The 21,955-nt window shown below is 39.5% G+C and overlaps 1 protein-coding gene across 3 annotated transcripts; it reads left to right on the forward strand.

Annotated features, from left to right (window-relative positions):
- Positions 1–3,469: 3,469 nt before the first annotated feature.
- On the forward strand, positions 3,470–20,151 carry GOLGA7 (golgin A7). 3 transcript variants are annotated; one of them, XM_079779170.1, is made up of 6 exons: positions 3,470–3,513; positions 3,731–3,863; positions 8,711–8,863; positions 14,520–14,621; positions 15,632–15,694; positions 19,508–20,151. In XM_079779170.1, exons 2-5 carry the CDS (start codon positions 3,753–3,755, stop codon positions 15,677–15,679), a joined length of 414 nt encoding a protein of 137 aa, XP_079635296.1. In that variant the 5' UTR covers positions 3,470–3,513; positions 3,731–3,752; the 3' UTR covers positions 15,680–15,694; positions 19,508–20,151. The 3 variants fall into 3 exon arrangements, with proteins under 3 accessions (XP_079635296.1, XP_079635297.1, XP_079635298.1); XM_079779171.1 differs by lacking the exon at positions 3,470–3,513 and adding an exon at positions 3,528–3,599; XM_079779172.1 differs by lacking the exon at positions 3,470–3,513 and having other exon boundaries at positions 3,623–3,863; positions 15,627–15,694.
- Positions 20,152–21,955: the final 1,804 nt, after the last annotated feature.

The raw sequence follows: 21,955 nt of genomic DNA on the forward strand, positions 1-21,955 counted from the left end.
AAGCTAAGGGAGTTCAGCACTTCTAGACCTGCTTTACAAAAAATGCTGAAAAGAGCTCTTCAAACCAAAATAAAAGGATGCTAATAGTAACCTGAAATCATATTAAAATATAGAACACACTGGTAATGTATATAATCAAATTCAGAATACTCCAACACTGTAATATGGTATGTAAATCACTTGACTTGAGTATAAAGATTAATGGACTAAAGTATTAAAAATAACTATGGGAGCCCTAACCGGCTTGGCTCTGTGGATAGAGCATTAGCCTGCAGACTGAAGGGTCCCAGGTTCTATCCCAGCCAAGGGCACATGCCTGGGTTGCAGGCTTGATCCCCAGTAGGGGGCGTGCAGGAGGCAGCCAATCAATGATCCTCTCTCATCATAGATGTTTCTATCTCTCTCTCTTTCTCCCTTCCTCTCTGAAATCAATAAAGAAATATATTTAAAAATAAATAAATAAAATAACTATGGGTACAGTAATTTGTTAATGGCTACACAAAATAGAGAGATGAAAATTATAACATCAATGGGGGGAGGAGTAACAGGGTAGAGTGTTGTATATGATCAAAATTAAGTTGCTATCAACTTAAAATAGACTATTATAATGTTTGGAACCTTGTTTGGAACCGGATTCAAACAAATGAATGAAAACATTTTTTAAAAAGAGTGAGTAAAATGTATGGAAAAAAATGTATGCAAATCATATATACAGGATTTTCCGCTAGAATATATAAAGAACTCTTAAAACTCAGTAATAGGAAAACAGACACAAACAAAAAATTGGCAAAAGGTTTGGACACCTCACCAAAGATATATGGATGACAAGTAAGCTCATGAAAAGATGTTCAAAATCATCAGTCATAGAAATATGAAAGGTAAAACTACAAGGATGACAGAGATGTGGAGCAACTGGAACTCTCATACACTGCTGATGGGAATGTAAAACTGCCAATCACTGTGGAAAAGTTTGGCAGTTTCCCAAAACATTAAACATATACTTATCCTATGACCCATTCTATCCCTAGGTATTTACCCAAGAGAAATAAAAACATATGTCCATACAAAGACTTGTAGATGAATGCCCAATAGCAGCTTTATTTGTAACTAGTAGCCCGGTGCACGAATTTGTGCACATTAAAAGGAAATTAATTAGAAGAAATATTTTAATGTCACTATTCACCCTTTATAATAAAATTGTCAACTAAATTCACGATCGACAATGACAGATGGAAACACATGCGTGCAATTGGTGCCAGCAAGAGCTTTATATGTATTGCTCATGCGCGAGTCAACTTAGCCTTTTATAGATATAGAATAAACTTGCTTAATTAGACCTGCTTTCTGATTTAGCTAAACTTTTTCCAGCCCAGTCAAGCATCCTAACTTCTTTTTCAGATAATTGTCAGCAACACAGCAGTAAATATCAACATGAAGCAGACTGTAGATCACACAGGGAGAACAAAGGGTAAAATATTTAACTGCAGCAGTTTTTGACTATATTCTGCACAGTGAGAAAACCTGAAGTCATTTTCAAGTTCCACAATTTCTTACTTCTTTTCAGTCGTGTCAAGTTTCTAAGCTTTCTAAATCTATGTTTTCCAGCTAATGAAAATAGGATTCCACCGAGTCTTCTATCTTCCTACTCCAGGACTTCTGTGAGGATCAAATGAGATGAGGCAAGGGAAAACACTTCACAGACATTTGGTTAAAGTGTAAAATGTTTACACCTGGCTATAAAGCAAGTCGTGTTCCTGGGCTGAAGAAACTGCAAGGAGGCTAGTCGTTGCTACAGAGAGGAAGCCGGGCATTTCTACATGAAGTCATTACCCAGACTGTGGGACACTTAGCATATTAGCCTTTTATATATATAGATAGCCCCAAACCCAAAGCAACTCAAATGTCCATCAACAAGTGAATGAATAAGCAAACTGTGGAATACTCATATAATGAAATATTATCCAGCAGCAAAAAGGAATGAATTCTTGATAACCACAGATGAATTTCAAAATAGTCTATGTGAAAGAAGCCAGACCAAAGTGCATCCCGTATGATTCATTTTTTTTAATATAAAATTCACAGAAATGCAAACTAATGTATGCTGACAAAAAACAGATCAGTGCCTGAGGAAAGGGGCTGGGGAGGGTCAAGAAGGAGAAGTTACAAAGGAGCAGGAGGAACCTTTTAAAAGTGGTAAATGTTCACTATCTTGATTGAAATGGTTTCATGGTTATACTAGAGGCCCAGTGCATGATTTAATCATGCACCTGGTGCACCAGCGGGCTGGCTGTCCGCGGGTGCCCCAGGCCTTCTGAAAGCCTCCGGCGCTGCGGAGGCTTTCGAAAGGCCTTGCGCCGGAGCAGACAGCCGGCCAGGTCCCCCGCTTTGGCCTTTGATCGCGGGGGAGCTGGCCGGCTGTCCGCGGGTGCCCCAGGCCTTCCGAAAGCCTCGGGCAGCCATGGCACAGACGCTGAGCTCGCGGCGCCAGTGAGCTCAGCGTCCTGCTGGCCCAATCAGCTACCCCGGCTACCCTGAGTCCCGCCCCCTGCGCCTCCTGCTGGCCCAATCGTGGGCTTGGCGGAGTGATGGTAATTTACATATTACCATTTTATTATGTAGGATACCTGTCAAAACGAAACAATCTTTCCAATTTAATTATGTTCAGTTTATTGTATGCTGTTTATACCTCCATAAAGCTGTTTTTAAAATACAATAAATGAGTATTTTAAAAATTCATAAAGGGCAGGATCAGACAGAGGTGCTAACAAGTTATATTAGCCAGACGTCGCCAGATAAAGGTAGGACAGTGTAAGCTGGGTTAGGTGAGGCTGCCGGGAGAACTGCTTGTCCTCTCCGGTGGGCTGAGGGGTGCGGGCTCGGGTCCTGAATGAAAATCTTTGGGGGAGGAGAACGACCCCTCCAAGAAGTTGGAGAGGCTTGACTGTGACGCCCTGGCAGGTTCTTGGTCCTCCTTTCTGCCCCGTGGTCAAACGGATCCCCAGCAGCCGCCTGTTTCTAAATGTGAGCACTTTGTTTTGTGTCGATGGAGTTGGGTGGTGTTCCACGGGCAAGCGGCGACACTCAATCAACAGGGAAAGTAAACCCTTACAATCAGTAATTGTAAGAAATTACCTCGCCGAGATCGGCAGGGAAATGACGCAACCTGGAAATCCCGACCTCAAACTCCTGCAAAGTATACTTGACTCCCGCCTCCACAGTAGTTACGGGCCCGAGCCCGCCACGCCCTCCGGCTCCGCCCCTCTTTTTCCTTCCGGTTGGGCTCCTCGGGGCGGGGCGGGGCGGGGAGCGGAGTCCGCGGGACCCCACCCACAGGGTGCCTCCTGGCACCGCCACGCGCAGCCTCGGCAGAGTCGCTTTCTGGCCGGAGAAGAGGGTGGGTCCCAGACTCGCGGAAGGAGGCCGAGCCGAGGGGCGGGGAAAACATGCTTTTTGCGACAGGTCGTAAGTGACGGTCCAGGCGGCGCGACAGCAGCTGGAGGGCGGAGGAGGCGGGTTCGTGTTTCCCGGGCCGAACCGGGCTGTGGGGGGCGCGGGGCCTGAGCCGGGGCCGTAGCTGAAGGCCTGCAGTGACAGCATGGGTGAAGGGGAGTGGGGCGGGGGAGGCCTCGGGCTGCTGTGGGCGGTGGGTGGGTCTGCGGGGCTGGCGGGCTGGCGTCTTGGGTCCAGGCCGGGGATCTGACCCGTGGTTGCTGTCCCCCGGAACCCACAGCGCGGCCCGTCCTGTGCTCGCCATGAGGCCGCAGCAGGCGCCGGTGTTCGGAAAGGTGTTCATTCAGCGAGACTACAGCAGTGGCACACGCTGTCAGTTCCAGACCAAGTTCCCCGCGGAGCTGGAAAACCGGGTATGCAGCCTGGCTCCCCGCACCTACTCTGAGGGGAGGGAGGGAGGGGGACTGCCCAGGGCGGGGAAGGAGGTTTGGGCTGAAACCCGGCCGCCGAGTGCCCCGGGGCTCTGGGTACGGGCTGTCAACGAAGGGGCGTTGGCCACAGGTGTGCGAAGAGGGTCCTTAAGCCGGACCTGGTGGTGGGAGCCGGAGGGATAATGCCAAGCCCCCGGGGGTGATGACCTTGTAGAACTAACTCTGCGATGCCCAGTGCCGGGAATCGGTACCCAGCCGTCCTCTTCCCCTGCTGCGCCCCCCCCCCCCACCCCGGGTTATTGACAACAGTGATGAGGCACTAATTCCTCAGGCCCCGGGCCACCTAACTAAACATGTTGGGAGCTATGTGGCCCTACCTCGTCACGCAAGAGGAATCTTCATCATCATCCTCGTGACGGGCGTTTGTGGCCATTGTGCTGGCCGAACTGTTCGGCAGGAAGGATTTATTAAGTGCTGTGCCAGGCAGTGCAGACAGGCCTTCTTGGAACCTGAAAAGCACAGAGCGTTAGATGGGCCTGGACAGGGAAATATTAAGATTACAAGGCCTTAGCCTTGCCACTCCCAATTCTGATCACTGGGAGCCACCTGTGTTATGTTGGCTTGCATATCAAAATTGTCACCAGGACACAGGTCCTTTGGGCAACCCTGCATACACAGAAATGCAAGAATGGGACGATTCAATCTTATTTTAGAGGTATAATGAAGTAAGCCACCTGAATGTGTGTGTTTTCTTGTGCCCACATCTGTTCACCCACCCAAAGAGAAACTCTTTTGGTCTTGAGCCATGTTACCTTACATCAGTTTACTGTCCAGGAGTCAATTTCTGGTTAGATGGGAGCAAGTTTTGTGGCTTTCCTCTTTGACAAGAAGGGTGAGGGACTGGTAAGTGATTAGACATGCTGTGGGTGTGGGGCTAAGAAATGCTGGTCATGAAATAAGTGGGTGTAGGTGAGTCTGTACTAGAGAAATGTGTAGCAGTCATTTAAAACCAGCTTGTAGCAAGGTAGGTGGTTTTACCTGATTGCCAAGGTTGGAAAATCAACAATAATCAGGTATAGTGTCCTTTAGCTTGATTTATAACCTTGAGCAGGTTAGTGGGCCAAGTATGTTTCTTTAAATACAAATTAAAGATCAGACATGTCACATAAAGATTATGAGGTTAGCTTGTTTGTGAAATGCCATATGAATGCTGTACTTTATTGTCACCATGTTATGAGTTAACCCTGCCTGACACTAGTAGTTTGAAAAGGTGGAAATTGAGCCAGTTGCCTACTGGCTAAAACTACTCAATATTGTTCTTAAAATAATTTAACATTGCAGTTAGCATGTTTTACATGTTAGGACTTATGTGAAATGGATCAAATGTTTTATTTTTAAGCCTGTTTTGGAAACTCTGACTTATACTATTTATGTACTTTCAAATCAGAATGTAAGCTATTTTTTTTTTCACCACACTTTAGATGTTACAAGATTCCTTTGTCAAACTTTGAACTCACAGTTGAGCCCAATATATTTATGCATAATCAGACATTGGTCTTCCACTGTGTGTGGTAGAGCCTTTATTTTATAGTTGGAATACAGAATCATAATATAGTCAACAGTATTCCACTGTTTCTTACAGGAAATTGATGTTTCTGAATTCTGGAGTCCATTTATTTCTTTGCGTACAGCCCAGAACTGCTTGTGATTCTGAGTACTATATGGAATGTTACATGGTGCTGTACAATTGTGCCCTTTTTTTTCTTTTTTAATGTTTGGGTTAGAACACTAGCTTATACTTTTTAAACTGCTTGGGAAAGCTTTGATTTTTTTTTCCTGTGTTGAGATTAAATTTAAATTACAGGTTTAAATTTTCCTTGCTTGTTTGATGGAAAATTGAAAGGTTTCTCTCTTTGTTTCTCAACTAACCCTAGAAATTGTACTGATTGCTCTGCCGCTGAGGCCGATTTTTCCTTTTGTGAGAACATCACACTTGGCAACTTAATAGAGGAAGAAACTAATGCACAAGTGTTTTGTGTTACTTTAAAGCATTAAAAAAACACACATTTGTGCTCTTTAATTTGGGAGTGAGGACAAATTCTGTCTGTTAAAAAGTTTACTTTATCCATTGCCTGTTCGAATGTAATACTTTGATGCCTAAATGCTTTGTTGCCAGGACAGTTCTTTAAAGAAGGCTTTATTCTCACTTTACCCAAAATACAGACATCTTAGGCACCTTTGGTCTGGGTGAAGAGAAGTGAATGAACTATAATTGAAGCATTTGTACCCCTATATACCTTTAAAAATATGACTCTACATTTGATCAGTAGAAATTACCTGTGACTTGTGATTGCTTTAAGCTTCAGTACCATGCTTTTTACCACATAGTTCAAGAAACAAAAATTCTGGGAAAACGATGAGCCTGATTCCTGTTTCCATTATGGCTTTCAATGTTGACTGATACAAATTTGTATTTGGTTCCAACTTCACATATCCAGATTTTGATATAGCTTCTCTAGCAATGTCCAAGTAACTAGGGGAGACCACTGACAGCTTTTCATAGTGCCTATAGAGAGGTGGAAATACCCACATTTGTTCTGCTGGGGCCTTGCATGTTAAGTGTGTCCTTTGCCTTTCCTGCTGCCTACCATGGTTTTTACTTTTTTCCCCTTTAGAAAAATAACCTTGCAAAGAAATTCTTGACTTTTTTTTTTAATCTTTTCTTTTTTCTTAACCTTTTTTTAAATCCTTCACTTAATTTTTTAAAAATGATCTATGATTTGCTTCCATCCTGCAAAAGCATTGCAATCTTGGAATAACTTTTAAGAGTTAGTGTTGCTGATATGATTAGTGATTCTGATCTAAAAGAGACATTTCTGGTTTGGATTCCATGGTTTTGAATCATATTATGTCCAAAGAAATGTAAATAATTCAAATGACTTTTTTATCCAATCATAACATTGTAGGTAAAGCACAGGTGATTGTTTGAAATTATTTAGACTTTGGCAGATTTACTGATGGGACAAACTGGAGGCATTAACTTAGGCATAATTAGGTGAACAGTTTATCTTTAATATTTGTTCACTGAGCCGTTCTCCCAAGTCTTTTCAGGGAATGAGAACTCTGGCATAGGTTCTGATCGGTTCTGCAGATGACCATTCTTGACAAACCATGTCTTCAAGTAGTTTGGCTCAGTGAAGGATTACGGACCTGGCTCTCAGTACCATCGCCACCCACCCAAACCTTGTCAGAAACTCTAATATTCTTGGAAAGTAAAAGTAGCTCCTTTTGAAAAACAGGTAGAGCCACCACCATTTTAAAGTTTATATTAAACTTTTTCATGCTTTTGGCTCATTGTTTCCCCACAGGACAAAACAATGATTACAAATGCCTCTAACCTAAACAGTTTTAATAGCTTAATGGTGATGATCATACTTTAAGAAATTATGTTCTTGGGAATAATTTGTCTCAAACTATGATATTGAGGTTCTTTGACTTCTGTTAGTCTATTTTTATATAGACTTCATAAAAGAATTTATGTGTAGGTAGTTATTAGTTTTAGGAATAAAGAAGGCCTAAAGTAAGGACAGATTGATTGTACTTTTGTTACCAAGAATGATAGTATCAGATGAAATACTCTACTAATGGACCTTGAAAGTCCTAGCGTAAAGTATTAAAATTTAAAAATGTAGAAAGCACTGTTAGAAAATAAAGTGATACTGGAAGAAGGAAGTAAAAGCAGATGATTAGAGTGGAAAGTGAATGACAATAGTATTGGTATAAATGTAAGATAGTGTCACTGAATAGAAGGAGGTTATAGGAATGACTTGGTGTGAGTTGTGCAGTAGTTTGAGATTTTGCCTTGTTCATGATGAGCTTTTAATACTAAATAGTTACTTTAATTTTGAGTAAACAAAAAACAGAACTTTGCACTCTTTGATTCTTCTGCTTAAAATGTCCTTCCCTGCCTGTGTTTAGCTATTGAATTTAAGATTATCTGCTCTTTCCAGATCAAGGGAAGGTCTCTTCCACCATACTTTATGCCTCTATTATAGTACTCTGCAATTTATTGCATTTTTATATTTACATATTTGTGCTGCTCATTTAACTGTAAACTCCTTGAAGATTGAGTCTGTCTTATTAATATTTCTCTAAGGCCTGTCATAGTATGTAATGGTAGGTGCTCAGTAAAAGTGCATATAACTGAATTGAAAGATCGAAGAATTGTATAATTTAATTTACTTGAAATTCATTACAGGCAGTCCTCGGGTTACGTAGGACTCGACGTATGTCATTTCGTGGTTACATCGCCATCTCCCATTTACAGTATTTATTTAAAAAAAATTCCGTCATTTCGATGTATGGACATATGTGCTTTATGTTTTTTATTATTTATTTACCACAAGTAAAGGTCAGGAATTGTTATCTTTCTTTTAAATTTTTTTTACTGTTTCACTTCATTACTGCTGTGTATGTGCTCCATGTGAGTGACGTAGGTGCTTATGTAGGTGGGTTCCGACTTACGGAGAAAATCGCAATACATCGCGCCATAGGAACGGATCTCTGACTTAACCCAAGGACCTACTGTATAGAGAATAAAAAAACACTATATTGAGACTTGAAGATATCTAATGTTCATAATAGTGATAAAATTAAACAAATACTAAGCAGTTTCAGTAACTTGGGTCCAGATTTAATCACCTAAAAATTGTATGCCGATTATTAAATAAGAATGTTGACAAAAAAGCAAAATAAGTTAGTGATAGCAAGCATTAGTGAGTAGCTAATCTTTTTTTCCAAAACTTATTTTTAAATTCTTTCCTGTACAGATTGATAGGCAGCAGTTTGAAGAAACAGTTCGAACTCTAAATAACCTTTATGCAGAAGCAGAGAAGCTTGGGGGTCAATCATATCTTGAAGGTTGTTTGGCTTGTTTAACAGCCTACACCATCTTCTTATGCATGGAAACTCATTATGAGAAGGTAAGGCTACCTTTACTGTATTTCCCCAAATTTCTATCTTAAGTTTTATCCTCCCACCTTAGTCTTTTGTTTATTTGACCCTAGAATACTACTCTTCCCATGTTCAAATCTCACCAGTCCCTTAGGTCCCACTTTCATCTAAATTTTCCTTAGTCTTCTAATCATAGTCTTTCTCTCCTTGGTATCCCCACAATATTTTATTTGTGTCTGTTTCCTGGCACTTAACACTCTACTTTGGAATGCAGAAGTTTACATTCTTATTTGCCCATCAAGTATGTATTTTTCTTGAGTTCAAAGTGCCTTAACCACTATATATCCCTCTTCTTGCCTGACACCGTGCCTTGGGTATATTAGACACTCCCTGAATGTGTGTTAAATGGATGTATTTAAGTTAATCAGAGTAAGCCCCTATTATTAAATCCTGATATCTACATTATATCCCACCTATAGAAATGTCCCTGTGATTGTCTTGTACTCCATGCAGTAGAGAGCAGATACAATTGTAGCTAAAAATATTGAACTAGTGTTACAAAAAGGGTATCTTTAATAATAAAAGTGTAATATACTAATTAGACCAGATGACTGGGTCCCGGGTGCCTGCAGGCGGCCAAAGGGAAGCCTGGGTCCCGGGTGCCAGAGAGAAGCCAGTGCTGGCAGCCAGGGGAAGGAAGGCCTACTCTTACATGAATTTCATGCATCCGGCCTCTAGTATTTAAATAATAACTTCGTAGTTTATGTCCTTCTCCATATCATATAGAGAAGCAGCTTACTTTCATTCCTGGTTAACATTCAGAATCAGAAGTTACAAAGGATCAATGTCAGCTTTCAGTCTGTTTTGTCATAGCAGCTTCTCTTAATAATACATTTTCTGAGTGAAGGGGATAAATCCAATAAATATGAAAGTCTACTATATGCTAACCAGTATGCAGGGGATATAACTGAATAGGGCAAACATGGTTGCTGACCTTGTGGAGTTTGTAATTTAGTGGTAACAACTGATATTAAGGAAACAAAATCAGCAAAATTGTAAAATATGGTAAGTCCCTTGAAGAAAACAAACTCTCCTATGATAGAAAATAATAGGAGAGACCTAATTTAAATTTTGTGGTCACAAAAGGCCTCTGAGGAGGAAACATTGATGCTACTACATGAAGAATGAAAGCCTGGAGACATTTAGGCAGAGAAATCGGTGCAGGGGAAGCTCCTCAAAGGTTTTAAGCAGGAGAGGGATATGATTAGATTTTCATTATAAAGAGATCTCTCTGCTCTGAAAAAAAAGTTGTGAAAGTAGGGAAACCAGTTAGGATGCTCTGTAGAAGTCTAGGCAAGAGATGATGATAGCTTGGACAAGGAACAGAGCAATAGAGATGCAAGGGGGTAAACAGATTCAAGAGATATGTTGGTGTTAGAACCAAGACTTGATGAAGAGCTGAATATAGAAGGGGATGGTAAGACTGAATTCACATGGATGAAAACTTGGTCATCCAGGATGGTCTTTTAAAGAGGTATAGAATACTGCCAATTTAAATTAGAAATACATCCTCCAGATTATTTTATTCATGCTTTGTGGAATATTAGATGCTTGAGTTGTCATTTCACTCTAGCTTTCAAATTTAAGATTTTAATTAATTTATTTACCCATGTGCATTGGCTGAAATAGATACAGGTAGCTCCTTCTGATGTCAGTTGTAAAAAGAAATTGGTAATTGGGTGACAGGCAAGTCATTTACTAATTATGGGATTATGGACAAGAGAGGTTATTCTCTAAGAGTGCTTTCTGTAAAATGGGTGTTAGCATTAATAAATTTCCTCTCATATGGTAAATGCTTAGAAAGTGTTTTCTTAAGATAAATTTAAGAATTAAGTTAGAATATATGTATGTTTTAATCAGGTATTTGTGAAGTGACATGATTTTTTAAATTTCAGGTACAAGTAATCTTTTTTCAGTTCTTAATTAAAATTATTTTGATTATTAATCTTGGAAGGCAGTTCTCAGTATCAAAAATATAGTGGAAATTGATTGATCCTAATTATATGTTTTAATTTTATTTCATAGGCAATATATAAGGTACTACTTTATAAGTCTAATCAAGGTCTCTTTACAAAGTAACTATTATAAAGCAAGTAAAGACCAAATAAAATTAGTCAAGAAACCAAAAGTTTGAGGCATAGCCACATTTTTAAAATAGGGATTTTAACCCTGGCTGATGTGGCTTCAGTTAGTTGGAGCATCCTCCTGTGTACCATAAGGTCACAGGATTGATTTCTGGTGAGAGCACATACGTAGGTTGTGGGTTCAGTCCCCAGTCAGGGCGGGTACGGTTGTCGATGTCTCTCTCTCACATCAATGTTTCTCTCACTCTCTCCCCCTTCTTCTCTCCCTCTCTAAAATAATCAATCAATATAAATAGGTGATTTTATTTTAGAAACTGGACAAGAATAACTAGATCATGGAAAGTTAATAACTAGAATGGTCATAATCTATATATATATAAAAGCCTAAGCAACTGGATGACCAGCCTGTCGCTATGACATGCACTTAGCACAGGGGGCAGATGCTCAACGCAGGAGCTGCCCCCTGGTGATCAGTGCACTCCCACAGTGGGAGCACCGCTCAGCTGACGAATGGGCACCAGACCTGGGCGCCTGACGCCAAGCTCACAGCTGGCAAGTGCCACTGTGGCGGTGCGAGCCTCTCCCGCGACACTCCCCCTGCATGCCCCAGTGTGGCTTTGGCGGTAGGCACAGCGGGGCCGATGAGCGGGACCAGCACCCAGGCACCCAGCCCCACTTGGGCTCCTCCCCTACCGCCTGCCACTTTCCGCACTACTTTGTGCTGTGCGGGATCGACACGGACAGCAGGCTGGAGCCCAACGAGCTGGCGGGTAAGGCCGGGCTGTGGTGGCGGTCCACTGATCCCCGTAAGCCAGGCTGAGGGACCCCCACCGGTGCACAAATCCGTGCACTGGGCCTCTACTTAAGATATAATGTACCAATGCTTTTAAAAGAAAACTTTTCATATGTATATTTGTATTTTTTATAAAATGATAAAAGTATGAAAACAACTACCCTCTCCCTCTCTAGTTTATCCCTTAGGAATTTTCGTGCTATTATTTCCTACTTTATAAAAAGACAGGATTGAATCATTTAGTCTTTATTGTTTTAAACACTAAAATTTCTAATTTACAAACAGTAAGCCAAATATAATAGTGCTTATACTTTGTCATGTGGGTTAAATTTTTGAAATTATAAATAGGCCTTTGAAAACTCACTAGAACAATCATGCATTTTTCCTATAATGTGCTCTTTATTGGTTTAAAATGAAAATAAAGACTTCAGTGTTATTTCTCTATTGTTGCTGCCCATGATAATCAGGGAACAAATGGGATTGTAAAGGTTCCCTCAGTAGTTGTCTTATTCATCAACTATAAAACATCCCTTCTGCCTATGTGCTGTAATCTGTAAAAGGAACACAGAAGGAACTTAGATATTTTCTGAAAATAGCTGTGATCTTGGTGTTCTCTCTTAGCCTCACTTAAAGATATTTTTTCACAAGGGTATAGGAGGCGTATTATTTTTTTTTTCCACAAGGGTCTAGTTTATTATTCTCCAGGAGTTTTTCCTGAGGTTTGATCGTGTTTAGCTTTGAAAATATTATGCAAATTGGGGTTTGTTGAGGGTTTGAAGTTGACAGATATAAAATATGAATAAATGTCAACATAAGATTCTTGGGGGTGAGAATGGTGCTTTGTTCAGTATGGGATGCAGTATGAGTTTACTCATATTAATGCTTTCCTATTGCTAAAGAGACTTAAGAGTTTAAAAGCATTCTGTTTAGGACAGTGCTGCCTTACCAAAATAGTATAAGAGGATTTGGAGCTTATACCAAAAAAACTGTTTTCTTTCTAAACTGATACCCAAGTGCTCATGAATGTTATTAAAGTTTAGACAAAAACCTGCACAACAAAGTTGTGCTTGAATCAGATAAAGGAATGCCATTTCTTTGCTACTAACCTGTGCCCAAGGAAAGAGGGAGGAAAGTTGTTCTGAAGGAATCCTTTCTTTGAAACCAGCCATGCAAGCATTCTTCTGAGTGTCCTCTTAATATTAATGGACCTCGGAGAGGGGAGACTGACTCTCCAATTTCCAATCTGTCAGGTGAGCTGAGAGGGAAATCGGAGAGAAGATTGGGAGTACTGAGTTGGGTACCTTTAGGGGCTACTTCCTTCTATTCATTGTTTTAGCATGATTGACAAACTCTGATATAGAGATAGTGCCTAAGATTTTTTTTTTTCCATAAAGACTGAGCACTGCTCAAATTCTTTGAGAGTTGAAAATAGGAGAATGATATATGTATTACTTCAGGTAATTAGGTGAAAAAAAATCTTTTCTTTAGAAATAGTATTTCTTAATTTACACCACATAAGGTTGCTCTTTTAGTATAATCATGCTCTTTTGAAAAAGCATAAAACATTACTTTATATTATTTCCAAAAATGTAACCTGAATAAACCATTTAAATTATTTTCCTGCAGTAAGAAAATTAGTTATACAAACCACATAGAGTTTTAAATTCTAAATCAGTTTATACTAAAACCTAAATTGTAGCATTCTAAACTGTTGGTTTGGCCTGGTACATTATAGACCCCACTCTTAAATCATTTCTTAATTTCCAGCTTTATTTTCATACAGTTCTTTTCCTCCCTTTGTGATCAGATTTATCTGTGACTTTATCATATGCTGATAGTGTGAATTTAAGAAAATATATAGTAATTAAAGAACTGGATCAAAGTCCCTTTGAACATTAGAGCCAGAAGAGGGTTCTGATGGCTTTGAATCTGAAATAAAACATGTAACTCTTTGATTTTGTATATAGCTATTAAGATTTATTTTCTTCTAGCTTATCTGTCTCAGAATTGCCCTTATTAAAGCTGGAGATTTGGCAATTTCCAGAAGTTCCTTTGTATCCTATCTGGTTTTTGTCTACATTTGCTTTGACTTTTACAACCTTAATACTAAACTTATAAATTGAGGTTCCCGTCTAGGACACAGGAGCAGCTACAGAGTAGCACTACATGCGGTCATGGAAATGATATAAGACACTTGTAGTCATCAGAAACTCCCTGGCAGCTAACGCCCACGTGCCTTCAAAGGACATAAAATGTTCTGTTTAAACTAGCTGGGCTACCTTTTGTTATAGGCCAACTTTGTATCATTACTCAAAGTTGATGAAAATGTACAAAGAAGAAGCAATTCTTAAGTGTTAAAGGAGAAAGCCAAGAAGTACCCTTGATATTAGAAGATGTCACATTAATGACACTTTATGAGTAGGGAGAGAGAAAAGCATAACTAACCATTGTGTATGTAATTGTCTATTTCTCTAAATCCAGGATTGAGGTGACTAGGAGGTAAGAAGGAGGGGCATTGGGTCTCATGCTTTTGTATTGAAGATATTTGTGACTTGAAGAGTTCGTCATGCTGTGCTATATGTTGTATGCAACAGGTGTGAGCCAAGTAATCAGAGCTATATCCTTCCAGAGGAATATCCATGACTTACTTTGAAAACTAATTCCACTGCCTGAAAATTTGGAGATTCAGCTGATACTTAAAGGGAAATCCAATGAAATTTGTAAAAAACTGCTGTTTCTTTCTGTCAGGTTCTGAGGAAAGTCTCCAAATACATTCAAGAGCAGAATGAGAAGATATATGCTCCCCAAGGCCTCCTCCTGACAGATCCCATTGAGAGAGGACTTCGAGTTGTATCTTTTTAGTCCAGATCTAAAAGTCTATAAAAAGAAAATGTCAGTGGTACTATTTGGCATTGGCCAAAGAGAATTTAACTCCTGAGTTGTCTTTGTGAATTGCATACCTACCATAAGCCGCCTATCTCCAGCATTTTTTCTTAAAACATGCCTCTCCTTCCTTTGCACTGTTCAGATCTCCCGATTGTTTAGTATTCTGGTTACTGTCTTTTTTGGTGGTTCTGAGGGCATCTTGTACTAATAATGGGGGTGGTATGAGTAATTCATTTCATCTGCAGAAACTCTGAACCTAAAGCTCCTTTGAAATGCATAAACTCATAAATGTGGTGAGACTTGTCATCCAAATGAATTGCAGTTCCATGGGTTCATCTGACTAGTTGAAATCAGTTGCAGCTGCCAAATGTATAATTTCATTACCTTTGACATACTGTGCATATTTTTAGAGGCAGTAAGCTTTGAAAATCACTAAGTGAATTTGGGAAATAAAATTGCAAAAAAACTAATACAGCTTGATAACTGGAGTAATGGGTAAAATAATTTTTTTTAAAACCTACGTCAGATAATCCCAGGCCTTCCTGCTGATAATAAGTTCAGTTTTATTATAGTCTACAGCAGTGATTCTTAAACTTTTAGAGGTCATGAACCCTCACCCAAGAAAAAGTTTGCATATGATTTCAGGGTATTTTGAACCCCTGAATTCACTACCTCTGTGGATTCTCAGTTAAAAAAAACCCTATTCTACAGTAAAGCATTCTTTTTCAGATTTTTTTTTTCTCAGTAAATAATGTTTGGGGAGGAACTATATGTAGAATGCTACAAGCAATTTTATTTCTTAAATTTTTCAACAAGGTGGAGAAAGCATCATATTTAAGTGGGAGAAAGTTTTCATAAGTTAAAAATAAGCAAAGCAAATTAAAGTCTGTGCAGACCATACATATCATCTTGCTATAGCCCCCTTTTATATGTTATGTTCTATAGTGTGTTTTCTTAACAGCCATGCTGTTTAGATTGAAATTACCATTTATGAAGACAGAGGGATGAGCAGTGGAAGATAAACCATGGAATTAAAGGTAAATATAGAATTATATGATAATTATGTGGTATTTGTAATTTTGTAGGATGTATGAATTTTCTTCCCTGCATGGTAAATAAATTGTTATATGGTGGCATGTTTTCTGTATTACTTCATATTTAAGACGTGTACTTAACCCAAGGTCTGTTTGGTGATACAGAATTTAATCCTGATCCCCTCCGCCCCCCCCCACCCCCCACCCCCCAGTATTGTTTTCAGACTAGTTTTTTTGTTACTTTGGTTTTGGGGGTGGAAGGTAATCATGTTTTATTTTAATATATTAAACTGTTCTAGGCATTTAAATAGTTAGGTTTTGCATATAAGAAACAGGTCAGAGGTTCCCCTGCCTGTATGATGAATGGCTTTTAAAAACCAAAGAAACATTTCAGAGTGGAGTGGGGAAAGTATGAGTATTTCATAGCCCCATAGATGAGTATTTTATCTACCTGTAGTGGGTAGAACCATAAATTTAATTCTTTTGTTTCGAATGTGTATGTTCTTATATATCCATAAAGTGACCTTGAATAAGTGAGAAACAGATTAGGTGATATTAATAGAAATCTATAAACAAAATCATGTATAAGCCATAGTACATTAGCACAGTCTTTTAAGTGACGGAAAATTGTATTTACACTGTTTGTGCCAATTTCAGTCTTTACTCTTTCTACAGATAGTGTTCTGCTGCTGTGTTTTCCTAATTAACTTTGTTTACTGGCATATATCACTAACAGGGCAGCATAGAAATAGAATCTATCAAAGCAAACATATTCCTTCCCAGGACAACGATAATAATAGCTACCATTTTGAGATACCTCATATGTGCCAGATATTAAACAAATGGTATTTCTAATTCTCACAAGAATTCTGCCAAATATTTCCCCATTATACAAATGCACAGACCAAAGTACAAATAGATTAAATGATGTTCTCAAAGTTGCACTGATTGACCATAAGCCCATTTTTTTATACCATACTTCCTTTTTAAGTACTTACAGTAGCAAGAATATGGAGAAAGGAAAGTTGATCAGATTACTCTAAGTGTTTATCTCCTTTTCTTTTTCAGTACTTCTTGAAATTACATTTTGTCTGCTCTTATACCATTTATTGAATCCTACAGACCAACCAACATTCCAAAACTGCCTTCCTTTAGCACTAGGGAATGTGTCACCTGAATTCTTGAAAGTCAAAGGCCTAAATGATGTTATCATTTATTATACCTTTTATTTCTTTAAAATAGCTTTGTTTTGGAACACTTAGTGGTATTTGTTCTTACACTTTCTCATGAACAATTTCCAAACTGATATTTCTCAAACGAGCAGTCAGGAACCTTATGTGTGGTTTTTGTTACATGCCATTGGAGTAAGTTTGTTTTATCAATTGCAGCTGCGTTGACTTGGCACAATGCATTTGTCATGACTCATTTTGTAGCTATTATTGCTAAATATAATGTTTTTCTGAAGTGGTGTGGGGTTTTGAGCAATTACACACCAGAGACTAATCTATCAATATTCAAACAACTGTAAAATTTTGCAATGGGTAAGATTTACATTAGGAACTTCTGGATAGTTTCATGAATGCAAATATTTTTGTTCAGCACAATTTAGTTTTTAGAGCTATGTGTTTCTCAAGCACAGGAACCAGTGTAGACTATAGCTTTGGAGGAGGGGAAAACCTATAAGAATAATTAATTCAATTCTACTATTTTTCTTAAGTCTATAAGGTGTCTGCAGGTTGAAGCATTATATGGGAATTAATGACTTTACAAAAAGTATACAAATAGATCTTTAAACAAAACATTTTGTTATTTTTAAGTTGAATTTTAAAAATATCTTTATTATCCTCTCTAATAAAAGAGTAATATGCAAATTAACCATTACTCCACTACATAAGCCATGCCTACCAGCCAATCAGGGCGAGTATGCAAATTAACCCCAACCAAGATGGCTACCAGAAGGGAGGCTTGGGTTTCCCCGGCAACAGAGGAAGTCAAGCTTTCCACACACTCTGGCCGGCCCAGGCCTCCACTCAAGGATACAAAGTTTCAATTATAGAAGGTAAACAAATCCAAACAGAAATGGCAGCAGCCACAGATCAAGCAGGAGGCTTGGCTCCGCTCCAGGCTACAAAGTTTCAATTGTAGAAGGTAAATAAATTCCAGATACCAGGGCCTCCGCTTGGGTTGCCAGGGGGTGTGGCTGGCCTGCAAACCACCAAAGGCCCCTCGCTCAGGCCGCCCCACGCCCCAAGGGAACCCCCACCATGATCCGGGATACTCTTCAGGGCAAACCAGCTGGTCCCCACCCAGGCACCAGACCTCTATCCTATCTAATAAAAGAGTAATATGCAGATTGACCATCACTCCAACACACAAGATCAAGATAGCTGCCCCTATGTGGTCAAAGATCCTGCCCCCATGTGGACACAAGATGGCCAGCAGGGGAGGGCAGTTGGGAGGGACCAGGCCTGCAAGGGAAGGCAGTTGAGAGGGACCAGGCCTGCAGGGGAGGGCAGTTGGAGGCGATCAACCCTGCAGAGGAGGGCAGTTAGGGGTGACCAGGCCAGCAGAGGAGGGAAGTTGGGGGCAAACAGGCTGGCAGGGGAGCAGTTAGATATCAGTCAGGCTGGCATGGGAGTGGTTAGGGGGTGATCAGGCTGGCAGGCAGAAGCGGTTAGGGGAAATCAGGAAGGCAGGCAGGCGAGCAGTTGGGAGCCAGCAGTCCTGGATTGTCAGAGGGATGTCTGGTGGGATCGGGCCTAAACGGGCAATCGGACATCCCTCGAGGGGGTCCCAGATTGGAGAGGGTGCAAGCTGGGCTGAGGGCCACCTCCCCGCCCCCGTGCACGAATTTCATGCACTGGGCCTCTAGTCTATATAATAAAAGCCTAAGCAGCAGAACGACCAGAACGAACGGTCGCTATGATGCGCACTGACCACCAGGGGGCAGACGATCAATGCAGTAGCTGCCCCCTGGTGGTCAATGCACTCCACAGGGGGAACACCATTCAGCCAGAAGCCGGGCTCATGGTTGGTGAGCACAGCTGCCACAGTGGGAGCCTCTCCTGAATCAGCGGCAGCTAGCAAGCAGCGGCAGCAGGTGCAGCGGGCCGGGATCAGAATGAGCAGTGCCCGGCCCCAATTCAGGCTCCTCCATGGCCGCCTGCCACTTGGTGCACTGCTATATTCCCTGAGGGGTTCCAGACTGCGAGAGGGATGTCCCGAACTGCAAGAGGGCACAGGCCGGGCTAAGGAACCCTCCCCCTGCCAGTGCACAAATTTCATGCACCAGGCCTCTAGTTAAATATATTAATGGTGTGTTCTCTCTTTGGATTAAGATTGTCTTTATTTTAAAAAATAGGAAAAATCATTCTATCACAGTAAATTGATGATAATAAAAATAGCTAATATTTGTTGGCACTTATTATGTGCCTGCACTATTTGTAAATGCTAAATTTTAATCATCACAATCCAGATACTGTTATCTCAATTTTTCAGATGAGGAAACTCAGGCACAAAGAGCTTAAATTAGTTGTCCACGGTTAAAAACTAGTAGGTAGTGGCCAAGGCAGCCTGGCCCCAGATTTGCCACTTAACCCTGTGCTGTTCTACTCTCGTGACATGATTGGTCAAAGATAAAAATATACAGGGCTTAGCTTTCTACACTATTGAGCTCTGAACTTAAGCACATAGTACAGATTCAAGTATTAGATAGCCCATATATTAGGCACTCATATCAGTTAGTATAGAGAGATGTTTTAGAGGTTATTTTTAGCATCCTTTTCTAAAACCAATACTTTTTCCCTCTGATTATAGATCCCAGCTCCAGCTGGGAACCTCATCTCTCCACTGGCTGATCGCAGAGCGTCCCCTACCTCCTCTACAGAGCGTCATTCCTTTGTATCTGCTGCCAGAGCCACGGTGCCATTTACTCCAAGGATTAACTTTCTAAAATTCCACACCTGGAGTGACCGCTAGTCGCTCAGCATCCACTTTTTGTCTCCAAATTGTGTAGGACTCTGTAATCTTTTCATTAGTTTCTGAGAAAACACAATGAAGCATTTCACTTTTTTTATTCAGAGCCATTAATGAAATATGCAGTTGGTTAGCCCAACGCAAAGTTTATTTATCTGCCACCAGTACCAATGGTTCTCTTCATTCCTTGGGCCAGCTTCCCAGGTGGCTATAGACCTCAAAGTCATGTCTTAGCCAGTGTTCAGTCTCATTCCCCCAAATTAACAAAATGCTTTTCTTCAGGATTTTACTATAGGGTAGGCTGTGTCTGTGGTGTTGCTAATGCATCTCCCAGATTTCAAAGAACTATCAGTTTTGCCATGACTCAAATCTTACAAGATCTATTTCTGTTGTTACGTTTCTCCAACTGAAGTTCATTGGAAAAATAATGTGTTCTTTGTTTTATTATAGCAATTATTTCTAATAAAGCAGTATTTAATACAGTTTCCAGTATTTTTCTTTGGAGAATTTTGTTATCATTACATTACCTTGAATGTTGGGAAGATGTGGTATGTGTTGCTTGTTCCTTCTATAAATAAGTAAGCACAATACAGTGGATGCTAAACCATCAAACACATAAATGCTCCTGAAAGTGTAATAAGCAAGTGTAATAAATATTTTAATTATAGTTTTGTTATAAATATAACTTATGAGAAAAAAATTTGATAGGAATAATACTGTATATTGCTAATTTTTAACTATCCCCACTGGCAAATCTAATGATTCATAGACTTTCCTTATATACAGTATTCATTGCACAGAAATCTTAAGATAGGTTTAAGTACAGTAAGTTAAGTGATTTCCAACTAAAACTCAAGTGTGAGTCAATATTTCTAGTTCTTTTGGCTGTATGTTTTTAGTACTGGGCTTCTTATGGCTTTCGATCACCTTTGAGGTTTGAGAGCACCATATTTGGGAGAGAGTTAAATATATTAGGAGAGAATGAAATAGTAACAAGTTTTAGTTTCAGAGATAATGAAGGTGCTAATACTGGATTTACTCTTTCAGATTTAATTTCTTTTATGGGTCTGTTAGTTTCTCAATAAATCCCACAGGTCTGTGTAATATTTTAATTATATAAAACACCTTTGTTACTTTATAGGCTATATTAATGTTTGTCTGCCTTTAAAACCCGTTGCAATGCAATAACTTTGCTGAAATATTAACACATTAGTAAAACTTTTCTTAAACAAATTGTCTCTGTGTCATGCTTGGTGTGATTTGGTAATGTGATGAATGATGTGGCATTAAATTTGGCAGATAGACAGTACTGTAGTACTAGAGTCACTGATACAGTCTAGCTTTATATTTTTAAAAAGACATCTTAACGTTTATATAGTTTGTCACACTTCTCAGTTTTTGACATGCTTTATCTCATAAGAGCAGATATGTTAGCTAAATAGATAAAAACCAAGAAATAGTACCTAACAGTAAAAAATGCATTCAACTAAAAAATAAGAGATTGGAATGTTTCATTAGGAAAAAAGTATCACAGTTATTGTTACTTTTTTGAATAATCTGATCACTTGCATTTGTAGAGATCTGTTCTTGATCTTAATGTTCCTATTCATGTATATATTCTCCTACCTCATTTTCACAGACCAGCTTGTTGCCAGGAAATTAACATAATAGTTTGTATTCAAAATGTTTTAGCAGTTAATCTTCTGGGAACAACCAAGTGCCAAACAACGTAACTGTAGAAGGTCAGACCCTGTGATGATACAAGGACTCAAACACAGATGTAATGTAACCTTTTCTCACCAATTAAAGAATAGGTGTACACAACTTTTACACATATTTGTGCATCTCATACAAAGTACAAATGTTTTAGTCCATTTTGTAATTTAGATGTTGGAAGGTTTATGTGCTTGAAAAAGCAACATTAGTGTCGCTGTTACTGTCTAATGTTAGAATGAAGTGTGCTTCAGTTAAACAGGAAAGGAAAGGCCTAATAGCATGTTTGGGGCATTTTTTAATGTTGCAGAGAGAGATCTGTACTTACTATCCAATGATATGGAGGGTCTACTTCAGATGGAAGTAGTCTGGTTACGTTGTAAGTAACCAGAATTCTCAACAGCAACCATATTGACAACCAATATGGTACCATTCTCCAGAGGGGGGTTTTGATTATAACAAAACTGGACATTTTAATTACTGAGTTGGGGTTGTGTTTTGTGACTTAAAGAGAACATAGAGCTTTTTTTTTTTTTTTTTTCAACCAAAGAATGACAAGAGTAATCATGGACCTTC

The sequence above is a fragment of the Cnephaeus nilssonii genome, assembly GCF_951640355.1.
Source record: "Cnephaeus nilssonii genome assembly, chromosome: 8".
Taxonomy (NCBI): domain Eukaryota; kingdom Metazoa; phylum Chordata; class Mammalia; order Chiroptera; family Vespertilionidae; genus Cnephaeus; species Cnephaeus nilssonii.

Bases quoted from the DNA above. Each gene is read 5' to 3' on its own strand.
- GOLGA7 (XM_079779170.1), top strand. From the start codon at position 3,753: ATGAGGCCGCAGCAGGCGCCGGTGTTCGGAAAGGTGTTCATTCAGCGA. The intron at 8,864-14,519 runs GTAAGGCTACCT...TCTTTCTGTCAG, and splicing joins TGGAAACTCATTATGAGAAG to GTTCTGAGGAAAGTCTCCAA. The intron at 14,622-15,631 runs GTATCTTTTTAG...CATGCTGTTTAG, and splicing joins TTGAGAGAGGACTTCGAGTT to ATTGAAATTACCATTTATGA.